Source organism: Salvelinus alpinus, chromosome 3, assembly GCF_045679555.1.
Source record: "Salvelinus alpinus chromosome 3, SLU_Salpinus.1, whole genome shotgun sequence".
Classification (NCBI taxonomy): Eukaryota; Metazoa; Chordata; class Actinopteri; order Salmoniformes; family Salmonidae; genus Salvelinus; species Salvelinus alpinus.
Window position 1 is genome coordinate 71,457,689 of NC_092088.1, and position 19,769 is coordinate 71,477,457.

The 19,769-nt window shown below is 39.7% G+C and overlaps 1 protein-coding gene across 1 annotated transcript in view; it reads right to left on the reverse strand.

Moving 5' to 3' along the window:
- Positions 1 to 19,769, reverse strand: part of LOC139571246 (calcium-activated potassium channel subunit alpha-1a-like) — a 221,506-nt gene that overhangs the window by 34,145 nt on the left and 167,592 nt on the right. The window contains exons 12-18 of the mRNA XM_071393917.1: positions 18,997 to 19,079; positions 18,649 to 18,718; positions 18,300 to 18,455; positions 17,869 to 17,978; positions 17,608 to 17,676; positions 16,407 to 16,493; positions 15,908 to 15,984 (exon numbers count right to left, since the gene is read on the reverse strand). Coding sequence (XP_071250018.1) covers positions 15,908 to 15,984; positions 16,407 to 16,493; positions 17,608 to 17,676; positions 17,869 to 17,978; positions 18,300 to 18,455; positions 18,649 to 18,718; positions 18,997 to 19,079 — 652 coding nt within the window. The remainder of the gene's footprint in view (positions 1 to 15,907; positions 15,985 to 16,406; positions 16,494 to 17,607; positions 17,677 to 17,868; positions 17,979 to 18,299; positions 18,456 to 18,648; positions 18,719 to 18,996; positions 19,080 to 19,769) is intronic.

Genomic DNA, 19,769 nt, shown 5'->3' on the forward strand with positions numbered 1-19,769 from the left:
AGCTCCTCTGTGCCAGTTGAGTGAAAATGAAATTGAAGAAAAACAGCAAGTTGACAGCTTCTAACTAAGACTGTTACTAAAATCCTCTCATTGCATGTTAGCGTTTCTATTCACTTATCTTTAACACACAACTAGCCATGTTAGCAGCCATGTTGAGTTATAACGAGTTAGATATACAAAACCAGGACAACGTCCCAAATAGCACTCTATTCCCTATATAGTGCACTACTTTTGACCAGGGACCATAGTAGTGCACTAGGGAATAGGGTGCCGTTTGGGACACACTCAGACAAAACCAGGAGAAGCAGCTAAGTGGTTTTAAATGATGTGTCAGACTGTCAACATGACACAACGTGTTTCAACCTGACCTTCCTTTACAAAGGAATCTAGAATGTAACTCCTACATTCAAATGAATAACATCTCAAATATCCTGGTCCTTTGAAGTTGGGCTACACGTTCAATCGCAACGCTGCTGGCATGTCTACCTACGACAGCATAATGGAAACAGGGACGAAGCACTGTAAGTAAGGAGCTTTCAGCAGAGTGGGATGCTGCTCACCCACACACAGACACACATACACACTGCTGGAGATGGCTGGTCGTTTGTTCACATCTTCCTCAGTCAGTTTGTTCAATATTTAATAGCTCCCAGCTGACAGCTGCACACACTGGGTCATTAGTAAGGAATGCTACACAATGCAACCACTCCACTCCACCCCAGCAGTACAGCAGCCTTAGCTTCAGTCACAAACATGTGTTGTGACGTTAGCTGTTGATCAGGGCCTAGCTAGCCTAGCCACACCGTGCCGCACAGAGGCGAAACGCAAAGGGGGCTTGTAACCCCTCCACTCGAGCCTAGCAACAGCCTCACTCACAAACACATGCGTTATGATGCTAGCTAGTATTGTTGAGCCGGGCCTAGCTTGCCTAGCCACACCGTGCCGCAAGGAAGGGCAACACGAGGGGGCTTGCAATCTCTTCACTCAACCCCAGCCACGGTCTCAAACACATGCACCTGTGTGTTGTTATCTAGTAGTGGTGAGCAGGGGCCTAGTTACTGTAGCCTAGCTAGCCACACCATGCTGTGGTTCTATGTGAGAGGGCTTCTTACATGTACAGTGTCTCATGTTGAGCAGGGTGGCATTACTGGAGTGACTGGGCTGGTATCTGTATTTCACTGGCAGGCTGCGTGCCCTCTGGAGCCTGCTGGCCTCCTCTGCTGCCAGCCCCCCTGGTCCACCTGGTCCCCTCGCCACCCCGACCAGCTCTCTGGAACCCAGGAGGCTACGCCTCAGCACTGAGGGCCCCCTGGAAGGCTGCAGGCTTCCTTTACGGTTGTTGACTAGAGGAACTGACCCAGAGCTGGACCCAGAGCCAGGCAGTACTACTCCACTGTGGGGCGTTGCTACGTTATGGTGGGTCGCGTTGGCCGTGGAGTTGTGGTTCAATTTAATAGACTTGTTCTGATAGGTTGACCTTTTGATAAGGGTGTTGTCTTTAACTGCCAAATAGAAAATAATGAAAATTAGCAAATAATAATAATCGCAGTTTATGAAATGTAGTCTGTCCTCACATTAGTTACTATGGGGTTGAATTAAAATGACTTTATAATGGGTTGGATATCAGTGGATTTTTTTTTTTCCACAGTCGTGTCATTCATTATTATTTTAAGTACGGGATATGGCACAAGAATACTAACAGTTAAATAATTAAGGAGCTCATTGTTATTAAACACCACTTAACCAGTAGACTCTTAAAATGAAATGTTAGATATGACATTTACTTTGATATTCATAATAAACATGAATTAATCAACAGCAGGGCTTTCAGGTGTTACTTGGATTGTTGTACTATAAGAACAACGGTATGACAACGGACATTTACAACCAGTGTCTAAAAAGGAAAAATAGCATAATGCTGAATGAGGATGAACTAAACGTAGTTTATCACAATAAATCTAATAAATCAACAATTTTAATCCCTAATCAAAGCCGTTGATTTGTTTATTTACTTATCTAATTTCCTAGTGTTTAAAATAGACAACATTTGTAAATATGACTCAAATCTAATAATACCATCAGGAGGAAGATATTTCCACCTCGCCCAAAGCTAGCTGGGAACAGAAGCCAGTGAAGCCAGGGTGTAGAGATGATTATTTAACTGGTCAGCTGTCTAATACATTACCGTCCCAGCTCCAAACCTCCTGCATTCATCTGTCCCACGTCAAACCCACACAGCTTTACAGCAGGGACAACACATTGTGGCAGATGTGCTGGCTATCTAGGACCAATGATGTTCAATGCATTCTGAAAGTCTGAATACTCTTGTAAGTATGGTATCTGTTTTTTATTTGTAATACATTTGCAAACATTTCTAAAAACCTGTTTTTGCTTTGTAATTATGGGGTATTGCGTTTAGATTGATGAGGATGTTTAATACATTTCAGGATAAGGATGTAACGTAACAAAATGTGGAAAAAGTGAAGGGGTCGGAATACTTTCCGAATGCACTGTAAAATATTTGCCATGGATTGTTGATTCTATGTATTGGCCATTGAGAGCCTTTGAAGACACCAGTCGGTATTGGCACTACCCAGTAGGATCAGACCTCCATAGGACATTAATGTAATTCTACAGTATTATAATTAAATGTTTCAAGGATTTACATGTATTTAAATATTTGTGTTGTTGTAGTGGGGACAGTAATATTAGTCACCTCAAAATTATACTTTAAGGAAAAGGTTTTTATATTTTGGATTTCTTTTGTTTAGCTCACATAACATAATTGAATGTATGCCTTAAGCTGTAATAGAATTCACTTGGCAAAAATGAATATAGTCGTTTATAACTTCTATAGCTTCCAAAATAACATTTCTATAGCTTCCTAAAAATGTTTAACAATGGTGGGGGACTGCCAAGATGGAGGCACAGTGGTTTCAACATAGCGCCCCCTATCAGTCATCTAGTGTATGTATAAATCATTGTCTAGGGCCCTCAACTCTGTAGATGGTCTATAGTAATATTTTCTCACTGCACTATACCCCTCCTAAATAATGTAGAAGATTATGTGTTCTCATTGTCAACCCCCCCCCCCCCCCCAAATGAAAACAATTGATCCAATAGCTATTTCCAAGTTCTCTTGAAATTCTCCAGACATAAGTGTTATCTGAGAACTAGAGTGCTATACTCTACAGTCCAGTGAACTCCAGAGATACCTTAGAGCCGTAGCACCATCTACTGCTCAAATTACAACTAATACTTAATGAAACATATAGTATTGGAATATAAAACTGAAAAAGAGGTATCGGTCTGTATTTTCCACAAATAAATATTTTTAAATCGATAAATAAAGTGATACAATAAAATGTCATCATGAGAGTTATACAAAGTTAACTTGCCTCATGTACCATGTTAGGCTTACTGTACAGCAATGTTTTTATCACAGGGCAACATCAGACAGACACTAGCCCCCCTCCCAAAGATACACAACCCAGTCCAGAGGGACATAATACATAGTCGCTTTATCAACATCAGTGGTTGAGGATGTGGTATTATTGAGCAGTGAAACACAGGAGTGACTGACAAGCAGGGTTGAGGTAAATGTATTTTAGTAATTATTTTTTTTACCTTTATTTGACTAGGCAAGTAGTTATTAACACATTTTTATTTATATTTAATGCAGTCAATCCAGGAAGTAAACTGGAATTCCAATTCCAATTTTTCTCCCATTAGAAAAATAACCATTAAGGAAAACTGGAATTGGAATTTAAGTGTACTTCCTGAATTAAAGAAATGAATTGAAATGGAATTGACCCCAACCCTACTGACGAGCAAACAGGAAAATATGAGGTAGACACAGTCAGAAGGATGGAGGCAGGGAATGGACAGGGGACTGGGAGTTGATGACTTAAGAAACAAATAAAAACATTAATTGAAATCAAAACTTACTTGATTTGATATATCCGTTATAGTTATTTTTTGCTGAGAAAAATGCAGATACAATGAGAGGTTACAGGGTTGTTGCAATGAGAGCAAATTATATAGGATAATAATACAGGTTATGACTGAAGGCTACAATGTTGGTTAGAAAGCCGCTGTTGGGTGGAATCTCTTTAAGACACTACTGAACTGTGGTGTGCCTTGAAGACCATATAGACAAAGCAATGGAAAAAATAAAAAAATATTAAGAAAAAGAAGAATGTTTCAATGATTTGCGGTGATGCCGTCAGCAAGCTGAAATTATGAATGGTTAACTTAAAATGATAAACCTTATTCTTACAGCGCAACGTAGTTGTAGTTACTGCATATACAGTACAGCATACATCGATGACAGAGGCCTATAGCAGAATGGTCTACATTTACAAAGGAATGGTTTTCCCTACTCCCCTTGAAAAATAAATGGGATAACCCCGGTTCCACAGGATTGCCTGGGAACATCTGGATGCATGGAAGTTACTTTCTGTGAGTCAGTGATTCGGCTTTTGGACCCAGAGAAAGTACATGTTCATAAGTACCTTACGCATTGAATCCCCATCCCTGTATAGTACAATATAAAGGTCAGGCTTTGGGCTAAAGGCAGGAGGACTGTGACAGGACATGTTCAACCAGGGAGCATGCTGGTCCTGGCATCTGTCGCCTGCGATCGGCCGGCACAGGTCTAAGAGACTAGCATCTGTCCCCCAGCGAGGGGGGGGGGGGGGGGGGGAGAGGGAGTGAGAAATGGGGAGAGAGGGAGAGAAGAGAGGGAGAGGAAGGATGAGAGAGAGGAGGAGAGAGGGGGCCCTGGGGGAGGAGAGAGCGAGCGAGAGATGGGGAGAGAAGAGAGGGAGAGGAAGGGAGAGAGAGAGGAGGAGAGAGGGGGCCCTGGGGGAGGAGAGAGCGAGCGAGAGATGGGGAGAGAAGAGAGGGAGAGGAAGGGAGAGAGAGAGGGGGAGCGAGGGTGCTCTGGGTTGCCTAGCGGTTAGGAACTGTCACCCTGAGTTTCATGACAACCGGTAGCACTCCCAAAAAAATTAAAATGCAAACATAATTTCCATGTCAGCCTGCGTAAGTCCCTGCCCTCAGCGTACCGCACACCGTGCAGACAGTGACTCTGGAGCATTCTCTGCTATCTTATCCATGCAGCCAGACTACGGCTAGTCAGCTGGTCACATCCACAACAGCCATGGAAGACATGATGCAGCTGGAGGGGAGAGGATAGCCCCAGAGATGTAACTATGTGCTGCAGATCTGCTTTTGATCAAAAGACGTTTGCTTAAACAAATTTGGACTGACTTAATATATCAAAGTAACATGTAACAACACATTGCATATTCTGCTCTTCTCAGGACTTATTTTCCCCCGACACAAACAACAACATGCACTAGTGTCGGGTGATGATGTCATGCGCCGACACCTCAGAGAGATATAAAATGCCTGAGTTATCAGGAACAAAGCTCCCTTGGTTCCATGTCAGTGTCCCTGTCTGTAGGGGCTTGTTTCTTGGCAAGCTGGGTTGTGTCTTACAGCCCCGGCTCTTAAAGCATCTAAGTGATGAGTGATCCAGGTCACTAGTAAATGTACCACATAGGCCACAGCATTATGAAACTCTTCAACAATGTCCAAATAATAAAGGCAAGGAGAATTGGTTTTGTCCATCCAAAATATCAAAATATTAGCAGAAATATAGAATTTTGTCAATAAACTCATTCATAAGCTTATTCAAATGTAAAAGATGTACTGCAACCAACTAAAAACATTTCATAATTCAATAAAATAATGATACATCATTTCATACCCATCTTGAAAGAATCCATATAAATTATACATTTTTAAAACAACAACAAAGCCGTAAATTATCTGACGCTAAAGTAAAACCAAAATACAAACTATGAAGAAACACCAGCACAACACACGCTAGACTAACATAGCATGCTCTAGAAGACAACTACCATCTTCACTAGTAGCAGGACAAAGACACTACACAATACCTAAAATCATAACACGAATATCCAACAACATCAACAATCACGCCAGTAGCTAACAAAACTGCCATATTTAAACTATCGATTCCTTTTAAACCATACAGAAAACACACGAGCCAGACTTTGTACCACATGAACATACATACAGTGAACATCACGAACATGGATAACACATGCTGTGTCACGGTGACAACTTACAGGCACTTAAAGTGGTTGAGCAATCATTAAGAGAGACAGGAGAGAGAGGGAAGCCACGCTGCTGAAGGGTGTCCTTTGTGTTACTATCATGATGCACATTGGCTGACATGCAAGAGCAGTCACACTCTGAATGGCCGCAATCAAAACAACATGCCAGGATCATTCTCTTGTAGACGGACATCTTGGCTACAGTCATGGGACGGTAGGGTGGTTGGTTGGTTGGATGGCAGGATGAGAGGAGGAGAGGAAAGGCAGCAGGTTAATGGCAACGCAAGGTTATTCTGTACATAGGGAGGAGGATGGGGCTGGGGGATACTTGGGAAGGGAGTAGCTGGGGAGTCAGACTCTAACTACCACGTCACTGACTGGTACTACTATTCTATCATCTAAAACTGACCTATACCTGTAGCTAAATCCTATTGTGGGCTTTAGTTTGAAAACATTCATTGATGCTAACTTGTGTTCGTATGCACATAAAATGAGGATCTTCAGTCAGTCGCTATCTTCTGAGACTAGTGGATGTAAATATCAAAGGGTCAATGATGACACTCAAGGTCATGGATGATAGATGTCCTGAGGTGAAATACACTGTACTCAATACTAGCATATAAAAGGTGAGTGGATGGGTTACTGTATTCAGTGTGTAGTGTATCACAGTTATAGTATCACAGTTACACCAAAGGTATATCACATGATATAGTATGCAGCCTAAAGGTTTAAATAAAACAGTTTGCTGATTTTGTGATGAACATGAACTGTAAGCATTTGACAACCCAAGCAAAGCAGGACTGTGGAATCTCAATGTTATGCCAAAGGCTATAACGCTACAGTATATCTTTGTCATCTTGACATAGATCCTCAGAAAAGTTCACATGATGTAGCCACTGGATGAGATGTTAGCCACATACAGTACAGTACACACGTAAGAGGATGGGACTGGGTACTGGTTTGGCCTGCATGGGAAAGAATTGGGTTCACTTTGTTGGATTCGTAAAAAGTGAAGGTGTAGTGACTTTTGGGTAGAAAAAAATGGCACCTTCAGATTTCAAATGGTGCTGTAATGTAACAATTACTAGTTTATAGAGTTTGGAGGACATCTGGTGGTTAGTTGCAGTAGAACTGCTTCTTTTTCTACAGAAGTCAAATACAGTATCATGTAAATACCACTCTAAAAAAAGGTTATTGAGAGGTTCTTTGTCAGGTGTGAGGGTGATAAGTGTAACAATAGTTTTTGCATTTCAGGAAGGGTTCTTTACTGCTGTGATGGTTGTGAAGGACCATCCTGTTCCTTCCCCCCCAACATGAATGCCTTTATGCCATGAAGTACTACACTGTTAAAAAGTTCCTCTAATTTTTACTCATTCTGGGGTTTTTCTTTATTTTTTACGTTTTTCTACATTGTAGAATAATAGTGAAGACATCAAAACTATGAAATAACATATGGAATCATTGAGTAACCCAAAAAAATAGTTAAACAAATCAAAATATATTATATATTTGAGATTCTTCAAAGTAGCCACCATTTGCCATGATGACAGCTTTGCACACTCTTGGCATTCTCTCAACCAGCTTCATGAGGTAGTTACCTGGAATGTATTTCAATTAGCAGGTGTGCCTTGTTAAAAGTTAATTTGTGGAATTTCTTTCCTTCTTGATGCGTTTGAGCCAATCAGTTGTGTTGTGACAAGGTAGGGGTGGTATACAGAAGATAGCCCTAATCGGTAAAATACCAAGTCCATATTATGGCAAGAACAGCTCAAATAACAAAAGACAAATGACAAACCATCATTACTTTAAGACGTGAAGGTCAGTCAATCCGGGAACATTTCAAGAAATGTGAAAGTTTCTTCAAGTGCAGTCACAAAAAACATCAAGCCCTATGATGAAACTGGCTCTCATGAGGACCGCCACAGGAAAGGAAGACCAAGAGTTACCTCTGCTGCAGAGGATAAGTTCATTAGAGTTAACTGCACTTCAGATTGCAGCCTAAATAAATGCTTCACAGAGTTCAAGTAAATCTCAGTTCAACAGTTCAGAGGAGACTGCGTGAATCAGTCCTTAATAATGGTCGAATTGCTGCAAAGAAAACACCACTAAAGGACACCAATAAGAAGAAGAGACTTGCTGGGACAAAGGAACAATAGCAATGGACATTAGAGCGGTGGAAATCTGTCCTTTGGTCTGATGAGTCCAAATTTGAGATTTCTGATTCCAACCGCCGTGTCTTTGTGAGACGCAGAGTAGGTGAACGGATGTGTGGTTCCCACCGTGAAGCATGGACGAGGAGGTGTGATTGTGTGGGGAGGCTTTTGTGGTGACACTGTCTGTGATTTATTTAGAATTCTAGGCACACTTAACCAGCATGGCTACCACAGCATTCTGCAGAAATACGTCATCCAATCTGGTTCGCGTGGAGTGAGACTATCATTTGTTTTTCAACAGGACAATGACCCAAAACACACCTCCAGGCTGTGTAAGGGCTATTAGATCAAGAAGGAGAGTGATGGAGTGCTGCATCAGATGACCTGGCCTCCACAATCACCCGACCTCAAGCCAATTGAGATGGTTTGGGATGAGTTGGACCGCAGAGTGAAGGAAAAGCAGCCAACATGTGCTCAGTATATGTGGGAACTCCTTCAAGACTGTTGGAAAAGCATTCCTCATGAAGCTGGTTGAGAGAATGACTGCCTCGCCAGGTTGACTGCCTCGCCTGGTTCACCAACTACTTATCTGACAGAGTTCAGTGTGTCAAATCAGAGGGCCTGTTGTCTGGACCTCTTGCAGTCTCTATGGGGGTGACACAGGGTTCAATCCTCGGAACGACTCTTTTCACTGTATACATCAATGATGTCGCTCTTGCTGCTGGTGATTCTCTGATCCACCTCTACGCAGACGACACCATTCCGTATACTTCTGTCCCTTCTTTGGACACTGTGTTAACTAACCTCCAGACGAGCTTCAATGCCATACAACTCTCCTTCCGTGGCCTCCAACTGCTCTTAAATGCAAGCAAAACTAAATGCCTGGGATGCAGTTGTAAATGAGAACTTGTTCTCAACTAGCCTACCTGGTTAAATAAAGGTGAAATAAAAAATAATAATAATACAAATGTCAAAAAATGCCAAGAGTGTGCAAAGCTGTTATCAAGGTATGTATGGGTGGCTACTTTGAAGAATCTAATATATTAAATATATTTTGATTTGTTTAACACTTTTTTGGTTACTACATGATTCCATATGTGCTATTTCATAATGTTGATGTCTTCACTTTTATTCTGCAATTTAGAAAATAGCACAAATAAAGAAAAACCCTTGAATGAGTAGGTGTGTCCAAACTTTTGACTGGTACTGTAACTGTCAACCAGCTGTCAGTAACTTACTGTACTTTACCTGGACTTTTCTGATTACAAGATAGCGTAATATTAGTTGACATCTGCTAATCATTCTTTGTGGTGAACACACTTGGGACCTCACCTGGCCGCAAACAGACCTTCCTGCCACACCATCAGGTCAGTGAGAGTGACAGAGGTCAGCCACAGTAAGTTCCTGTGAATTTTACAACTACTTGAAGCAAGCTGACAGTAAAATATTGAAAAATTAACATGAACTACAGTACCTGGTGACCAACTGCCATTAAGTTACTGGAAAATGCACAGTAACCTTAACCCTTATGGAAAAAACACATGAATTTAACATGTGAACACGTGATCCTTTGTGATCACTTGTGATTTAATGTGAAGTTAATGTGATAACGTGATAGCATGTGACAACATGTGATAACATAAAACTACACATGACAACATGTGAGAACATGATCTCATATGAAATTAATGTGAAAAAAATGTGACAACATGGGGATGCAAAATTTCAACATGAGAACATGAAACTACAAGTGACAACGTGAGCACATGTGAGAACACGATTTCATGTGAAATAAATGTGACAACATGAGGATGCAACATTTAAACATGTGCAAACATTAGAACTACACGTGACAACATTTGAGCATGTGAAAACATGATCATGTGAATTTGTTTTTACATCATGGGGATGCAACATTTCAACATGTGATACCATTAATTACATGTGACAACATTTGAGCACATGTGAAAGCCTATATGTCAAATGCCATTTAGAATACTTTAAAAGGCATTATTGACATTCATTCAATTTAAACAGTCATGGTTCCCTGCAGCTTTTGTCTAGTTCCCAGTTTGTTTCAGGGATGACCCCAAGGATGTTTTTAGGACGTTCTCAGAATGTTGTGTTATGGTTTCCTATAGGTTTTTGTCTAAAATAAGGTAAATCTAAAACTAGTTACTCTATTTTACAGCTAAATTAAGGTGTTATGTTAAAGGACTGTATACTGCAGAGATTGGCTATATATTTATTGCCAATAATACATTTCTGCATGTTGCCTAAAGTTGCAGTACAAATAAAGTAAACATGCACAACAACTTAAGTGTTATTTCTATAAAATGACAGTATTTGCTATATTCTGATTTCAATTACTGTAAAATCTTGTATAATTTTGTACTGTGAACACATTTGGGAAAAGCTTCCCAGAATCAAGTAAATAATTGTACATTTATCAAAACCAGCGTAACATCAACATAAAACTATGCAGGGCTTAAGGACACTACAGTATACATTTGGGGATTTTAACTTGCAACCTCTTGGTAGGGAGTGCATCGATGTTTCTGCAGTGCCAGCAGGGTCATACTAATTACTTGGAAGATATTTTTATTACATTTTTTATCTAACTAGGCAAGTCAGTTAAGAACAAATTCTTATTTACGATGATGACCTACATATACTAACACACTCAAAAAATAAGGGTATGGTTAAGGTACAGTGTTGTTCCTTGGCGTACAAAAAGTTCAAAGGTACACATATAAACTCACATGGTACAGTTTATATTTTGAATATAAGGTACAATCATTATTACACTTTAAAATATAGGTGGGGCAGAGATGTGCAGTATTTCTGTTACATGTATTTGAAGTATGTATTTCAATTACTTCTGAGTATTTTGTATTACACTGGGCTGAACTATACTCCAATGTATTTTGTAACAACATACTTTTGAGTGCTGTAATTTGTTTTTTGAAAATATAAAATACTTTTCTACACCATTTATTTTTTTATAGTGGTTCACCATTTTGTGGCCACCTTTCACCCTGCATTGGTATCAGAATTCTGATGGCACTATGGTGGGATAAGACCTTCTGCTACATGTACTAAATATAAATGTGTATGTAAACATGTACAATTGCAAAGCATGCTGAGTATTATTCTAATGAGCCCTGCTACAAAAGAATGTTCGGTCGAGAAGGGATACAGCTTTTGTCAAAATTGACTTTTCGTAGCAGGTTTTGGAAAGTTTACGCATCAGGTTAATTTAATTAACGTAGCAGGTTAGGATAATTAGGTTAAACTGTATCCCATCTAGACATTACCCCAAAATAATAATAATAATAATAATAATAATAATACCCAGTGTGCTTTGCAGTTCATTTTGGTTCATTTTCACATACATTTACATTTTGTCATTTAGCAGACACTCTTATCCAGAGTGACTTACAGTCAGTCATTTAACTAAGGTAGATAAACAACAACATATCATATCAAGTAAAATTTTCTGTAACCGGTACTGAGAATGCTGTTGCTGTACAGCCCATCTACTTGTAAATGTATTTTTGGATTTTTACAATACAAACTACATGTATTTCAATAAAATACATTTCAAAATAAAAGTATTTTGTAGAATATTTTTGATACATTGATCTTTATGGAAGTTTGTAATTGTATTTTGTAATTTTTTACGCATCACTGTGTGGTGGAAAAGTACTGGTTGGGGCTCAATAGCATATTTGGGGGAGTGGTCAAATGTTGGCCATTAGCCAATTGCTGTTTCCCAATGACTTTAAAGCACCTGAATGCATCCAACTGGTATTTCTGACTTCACAATTGGTAAATTCCCACCTCCCACATGGTTACTAATGCAGTACCATATTGAATATATTGGGTAGAAAAATGTACCATTGTACTAGATTCTCTGCACATGTACCCTTTTTGTACACCAGGGAACAACATTGTACTGTAACCATACATACTTTCATATTTGATAGTGTGTGGAGATATGTTCATGTTAACAAATAACCATCTGGTTTGCCTCCAGAGACATTAATGCACTCCCGACAAAAAGGTTGCAAGTTCAAGTGCCAAGAGCATTTATGCACACAGGGCTAGATTCTATAAGATCTGCACTAATGGACACCTGCATAGTGGTTGTTTTGGCAGTGTCGGAGGTGGAACTGCATTAGAGCTGTCAAATCCCCAAGCAGTTCCCGGCCTTATACCTAAAGAGGACATTGCAATTGGCTGCACAGAGCAGTTTGGAACACCGGACTGTGCTATGTAATCTACAGCTCAATTAGGCTGATAGAATTTGTATTTTTTATTTTAGTTTCATTATTTCTATATAGCCTACACTTTCTCATTATGAAATTCTAACGTGATTAGGATGGGTGTGGCTTTGTGACAATGACCACATGAGCAGCCGCTCACCGATTTGACAGGTCTAATGAGTTACAACTCCAACACCTCCATATTTATTTTACCTTTATTTAACTAGGCAAGTCAGTTAAGAACATTAAGAACAAATTCTTACTTACAATGACGGCCTACCAAACCTGGATGCCAATTGTGCGCCGCCCTATGGGACTCCCAATCACGGCCGGTTGTGATACAGCCTGGATCACCAATATGCTTGATCTGATTGAATCTAGGCCTTAATGTCAAGTGTCCCTAAGCACTGATACTTTTTCGTTGGTGTTCGTTGGTCAGATAATCGCACGATTATGGTTGCGTCCAAAGTGTATGATTTTTTCCCCCTCTGGTTGCACATGTGACATGCTGGTAAAAATTTGGCCAAACTGATTTAAGTTTGCCTGCATTAAAGTCCCCGGCCACTAGTAGCGCTGCTTCTGGGTGAGCATTTTCTTCTTTGCTTATGGCCTTATAGAGTTGGTTGAGAGCGGTCTTAGTGCCAGCTTTGTTCTGTGGTGGTAAATACAGTAGATGGCTACGAATAATATATTAGAGAACTCTCTTGGTAGATAGTGTGGTCTACAGCTTATCATAAGGTACTTCTTTAAGACTTCTTTAATATTAGATATCGCGCACCAGCTGTTATTGACAAATAGACACACACCCCCACCCCTCGTCTTACCAGAGGTAGCGTCTCTGTTCTGCCGGTGCATGGAAAATCCCGCCAGCTCTATATTATCCGTATCGTCGTTCAGCCACATCTCGTAAAACATAAGATGTTACAGTTTTTGATGTCCCGTTGGTAGGATAATCTTAATCGTAGGTCATCAATTTTATTTTCCAATGATTGCACGTTAACAAGAAGAACGGATAACAGTGGGAGTTTATTCACTCAGCTACGGACTCTCAGAAGGAGGCGAGGATCTGGGCCTGTTCCAGTGAAAGCAAGATATCCTTCTCGTCGGACTCGTTAAAGGAAAAATGTTCTTCCAGTCCGCGGTGAGTAATCGCTGTTCTCATGCCCAGAAGTTATTTTCGGTCATAAGAGATGGTAGCAGCAACATTATGTCCACAATAAGTTTAAAAAAATAAGTTACACAAATTGCAAAAAAACTAACAAAACAGCACAATTGGTTGGGAGAATGTAAAACGTCAGCCATGTTCTTTGGTGCCATCTTTGGTTCACTCCAAAGTAATCAGAATGAAGCAGCAAACTGTCCCTTACAGCAATAATACCTTAATCAAGCTCTAAAAATACAGTAATACAACTTTTTGAATATTTACCGAATTTTCACTGCAACCAGTAGCCAGAAAATGTTGAACAGTGTAATGAAGAACCCTCTGGTTGTTACAGTGTAATGAAGAACCCTCTGGTTCTGTCAATGTAATTAAGAACTATACACATGGTTATACCAAGAGTTATTCGAAGAACTGATGTAAAAAGGACAAAAAAGGGTTCCTTACAGGGACAAAAATATATATATAATTGGTACTAACTAGCACCCTTTTTTTCTCTTGTGTACCACAGGAAAAATAATTGTTATGTAATTGGACTCGTTTAAGGCTACATTGTATATTTGGCTTTATCAAATACTTAAGGTTGACGGGTATTTACCCTAATGTATATATCAACAAATCGACCAATCATCACGTTTTTTGTGTTCTCCTTGACCTGAGAGTATAGCGTGCAAATGAGATGTGAGTGAACGTGAAGGATGCAGGCAGAAGTGTCCACCATCGCCACATGCAACATGTGCAGTACACTCAACAATAACAAAAAGATCGAACTCAAGGGTAGCAGGCTGTACTACGGAGGGTAGGGGTAGGGCACCTATATTACTCACAATAAAGCACTATACGTGAACAGTTAAAACATTGTTTCATGTTCCAAGGCAGCAGAAAGAGAATACATCAAACATTAGCGTCAGTAGATATGGTCATCAAAGTTATATGAGACAAGCCTCTTTAGACTAGGCACAATATAGAAGAAGCCTGTTTGAAATCTTGAAAGGAGAAAATAAAAACAGATTTAAGACAGATCACACTGTTTTTGTTGTTGTCATGACTGGTCCCAGATCTGTTCGCACTGTTTTCCCAACTTCTATAGTCATTGCAATGCCAAACATGACAGATCTGGGACCAGGCTATATGTTTCTATATCCTCATTCTCTTTATTGAGTGCTACATTAAATATGAATAAATGTGCGACCCAAATTCCTTATTGTGTCCACTACTTATGACCAGGGCCCTGTGAGATCTGGTCAAACGTAGTGCACTATATAGGAAATAAGGTGTAATTTGGGAGTCAACCTAAGAACATAGATGGTGATTTATTTTCTGTACAGTTATTTCTGCACTCGATGGTTGTTTAAAGTAATCATATAGTCTTTCCTGAGGCAGAGGTTACAGGCTTTTATCCTGTGGATTATTAATAAAGGACATAACTGGTTTAGACAAATGGCTATGTAGATCGTGTAAAGACAATGGCTGTGTTCCAAATGGCATCCTATTCCCAATATAAGGCATTACTTTTGACCATAGTTCTATGGGCCCTGGTCAAAAGTAGTGCACTATAAAGGGAACAGGGTGTCACATGTGACACAGACAATGTAGTGACGCTGTTTATGCTAATGTTGGGCTCTGCTCAAACCTCTAAACAAATACCTGTCAACGGGCATCTGAAGAGGTGTTTATTCAACAACTTTGGTAGTTATTCTACATTAATAATATCTAATAATTATAGAAATGTGTATAGTAGAACATACAGTACAGTATAATACATGTACAGTATACACATTGTTCAAATATATTTTATTTAAAAAACATACTAACACCTCGATCACACCGACAGCGTCATTGCATTTTGGTACACGAGAAGTACATTCATTTCCAACGCAACGACGCGTTTGCCTTGCAGCATTGCATCGCAGAGGCAGTTGCAGTGCATTCTGTGTGGTGCATACGTTGGATTTATCGAACGTATGCGTCAAACTGTATGCGTAGACGGCTTAACAGAAACGGTATCAGAGATTGAATGTTGAACTTTTGTTGCACACATATCCAGGTGATGCTGCGTACCATTTTGCACAATAACAAAGTAGATGTGATCGAGGCGTAAGGCACAGTTTTATACAGTATCGACATACGCATATTAAAATATGCATGTGCATTAAAGAACAGTAAATAAATACTTACATCGTTTGCATCCACATTTCTTTATCCTTTTGGGATCTGTGATGTCATCGTGACAAGCTTTGCAGTAAAAAAGTGCCCTAAGAAAACAGCACAAACATATTTCAGTATTAAATCATCAGTAAGACTAGTTTGATGTCAAACTGTATTTGGGGGCTTTCTGTCTCTTCTAACAGAGGCAATTAGGTACATTTTCCTACATTTGCAGTACATTTTATCCTGATGCCTAGTCACCTTACCCCTGTACAAATTTACCTCTATCACTCCACTATCCCTGCACATTGGAAATATGGTACTGGAACTGACCCTGTATATAGTATACTTACTTACTTCATTGTGTTCTTCTTATTTCTTAATCTCATGAGCTTTTGTTCTACCTTGTTATTTTTTGTGCATCATTGTTATTTATTACTGCATTGCTGGGTTTAGAGCTTGCAAGAAAGGCATTTCACTGTACTTGTGCATGTGACATTAAAACTTGAAACTCAAAACATTTACATACCTCTTTACTTCTTTGGCATCGCTGGCGATAAAGAACCCCAGGGTTCCTTCCTGCATCTTCACATGGTTCCCAGGGTTGATGAGGGTGCTGTTGTCAATACAAACAAATATACACGGTCGTCAATGAGGAGAATCTTTCTGTTACATTTAACATCCTAATGCACTAATCACAAGGAATGGTACACATGGTACGCCTTTCGGACAAACACGGTTTGGTGAGGTACTGTAGTTCCTGGAAATCAAGCTAAAAACTGGTATTATAAAATGGCTGCCATCACCCAATGATAATTAAACAGTGACAAGTAATGATTAGAGAACCTCCACCTATAGAGAATGGAAGGGACAATATGAACATCTTCAGAGCTAAACCAGTGGCCAAAACGGGTTGTAATGACACCATTTCAACCAGCTTTGTCAGCTGGGAAGATACTTGTATACTAACTAGCCAGATCACCCCAGAACTGTTTGTGTACAAACAGCACAAACAGATTTGGGGCGATCAGGCTATTTGTATAAACCTGATGGTGCAGTAAACAAGCACTGGCTCTTTAAGAGGAACATACACGCCACATCAATCCTCAGTAATTAGGTTAAGATGGTAGATGGCAATGTTTTCAGTCTTTAATGATTTTAGATGGGAAGTAGTCATTGATGTTTCTTTTCCATTGAGACTGTGACAGTAATTAGGCCAAACACACCAGCCATGCTGTAATAAAAGAAGAGTTAATTGCATAATTTCACACCTGCATACACATCAAACAGTAATCTGAAATTGGATGGTGGAAACATCAAACTATAAATATGAATACAAATCTTAATAACAAATGTGACATGGATGACTGTGGGTGTGTTTGAAAGTATTGAAGGTAAAAATAAAGAATATGGATGTCGGGGGCATACCACTTTCTTTGTCAAACTTTGTCAACTATCTGTAAACCATAAAGTGTGTCAAAAATGCCAATTAGTGATGAGTACTGTGTATTAAGTTGAAGTTGAAATCCATTACAATAGATCACAGTCTGGACAGCTGTATTGTCATGGCAGTCTGGATATTGAGTTTTGCATGTAAAGATCTGGCAAATGGACAACCTGTATTGTGCTGCATACGACTTGGTTCAACATGATTTTTACAATACAATTTCTGACAAACATCACATTGTACAATTGGCAATGTACAACACACAAGTAGGAGTGAACTTTACCTGCTTTCCCTTATATCAGACTTGTACTCGATAGCAATCAGTAGCAGCTTCAGCTTCACATAGCAGAGCCTAGAGAGGAGCATTCAAAATCAGAAATATTTATACACAATCAAAAGGATGAGTAGGAGAAAGAATGACAGACAGACGTAGAGAAAGAAAAGGAGAGAGAGGGATAGAGATAGAGAAAAAATAAAAAGATAGAGGGGGAGAGAGAATATACTTGATATAGTAGGGTACTTCAGAAAAGAGGGTCATACTTACTCACAAATGGTCGGGAAGGATAAGCCCACAAAGGCACTAGACAGGTACTCAGTGTACATTTCATTGGCTACTCCTTCCAGGTAATACTTCTGCCACGTGTCCTCTTCAATCTGAAACAATAACAGATAAAACATGGCTTGCAAAGGTACAGTATGTTATCATAAACATATTTCACTCGCACAAAAGTTAACAAAGTGACCATAAAGCAAATAACACTTTAAGAGTATTTAAATCTATGGTGTAAACTTAAATATAAGACAAGTATTTTGAAATTGCAAATACAGTCAGACAAATTGTGAACATTACTGTACTAAAGGCTGTGGAAAAGTAGAATAGTTAGTTCAATATCTCTGGCTCTTCCTGGTCCTTCAAGACGGATTTAAACGGACGACCTAACGATTACAGTCTCTTTGGCTCTCCCTAACGAGTACCTTGATGAAGGACCTCATGGAGAAGAGGTTGGCCAGCATGGTGGACAGGCCCTGAGCCAGACAGCTCTGTGCTATGAAGCCCAGCTTCAGCTCAGCAAGGCAAATGGCATCGTCACCCTCCTTCCAGTTCCAACTGGGAATGTTCAAAAGGTGGGCCTGGGGACACACGGGAAAGATGGAGCGAGATTGGGGTTATAAAATTCTCGTACATTTCCTGAATTTTGCAACCCTTCTATACAAGGGAGGTGCAGGAAGAGCATCAGTAGAGAACTCCTGTTTGCCTGCCTCCGCTGGAGTTCAATGACACAGTGTAATAAGTAGCACTCTGAAGGGTTTGTACTGTACACACCTTGTTGTGGTACTGCAACATCTGGGTAATGATTCTGATCTTTGGGTGGTAGTTCTTGATGGATATCACCCTGGAATATTGTTACAAGAAACAACATAAGACCCATCTAACAAATCTAGGACACAGTAGTAGTAACACAGGTTTCTTACTTAGGGAACTTGAGGTTAGACATTGGTATGTATTATCAATGCATTTCTCCAGAATACATTTTCACGTGCGCTCAAGCATACTGTACTTGCGTAATTTATCAAGGTAATAGAAAATTGAATAACTTTTGTATATCAGAATACATTTCCATATTTCCAATATACAGTCATACAACACAGCTTGGTTAAGTTGGCTCTGTACCTCATGATGTTGGAGGCATCCTCAGCATCAGGGTCTGCACAGTATTTATTAGCTAGGATCAAACAGGCGTCTGCTGACTCTATCTGAGGGCGGGAGATGACAGAAACATAAGACCTGACTCTATACAGACAGAGGCTGTGTCCCAAAAGGCACCCTATTCCCTACATAGTGCACTACATTTGACACTGGTCAAAAGGCGTTCACTACTATACGTAGGGGAATAGGGTGGCATTTGGGAGGCAGATAGACTCAGGACATTAGACCGATGCCAACCACCCAGGTGCTCCATCTGTAGAGACACCAGAAATCATAACTACATTCACTCAGAGCTATGAACAGCATTGTACGTCACAGTGCATTCATTTCTAACTTCAGACAAAGTCTTTTGCTCTCTTATTTACCCTTTATAGCTATCAATAGCCGTGTCCGAATACCCATACTAAATAGTTGGCATTTTGGGTTTACGAAAATATAAAATGTTATACTATGTGAAATTCCCAAAATGTTGTATGCTTTAAATGCCAGGATGTCATACTCATGTTGGCTTTTCATCTAGTAAAATTCACTGCACACTATTGAGGAAGAGATTAGTCTTTCGAGATCCACGTGTGTTTGACAACAGCTGATAATCAGATATGGTTTCACGCTGTACCCAAAATGAGCGAATGGCGGTAATCAACGCAATTGTGCATTACATTATGCATTCTCAGTATGGATGAGCCTACTATGTTGATATTTGTTGCTTACTGCATTAGATTTTACTAAAAACAGAC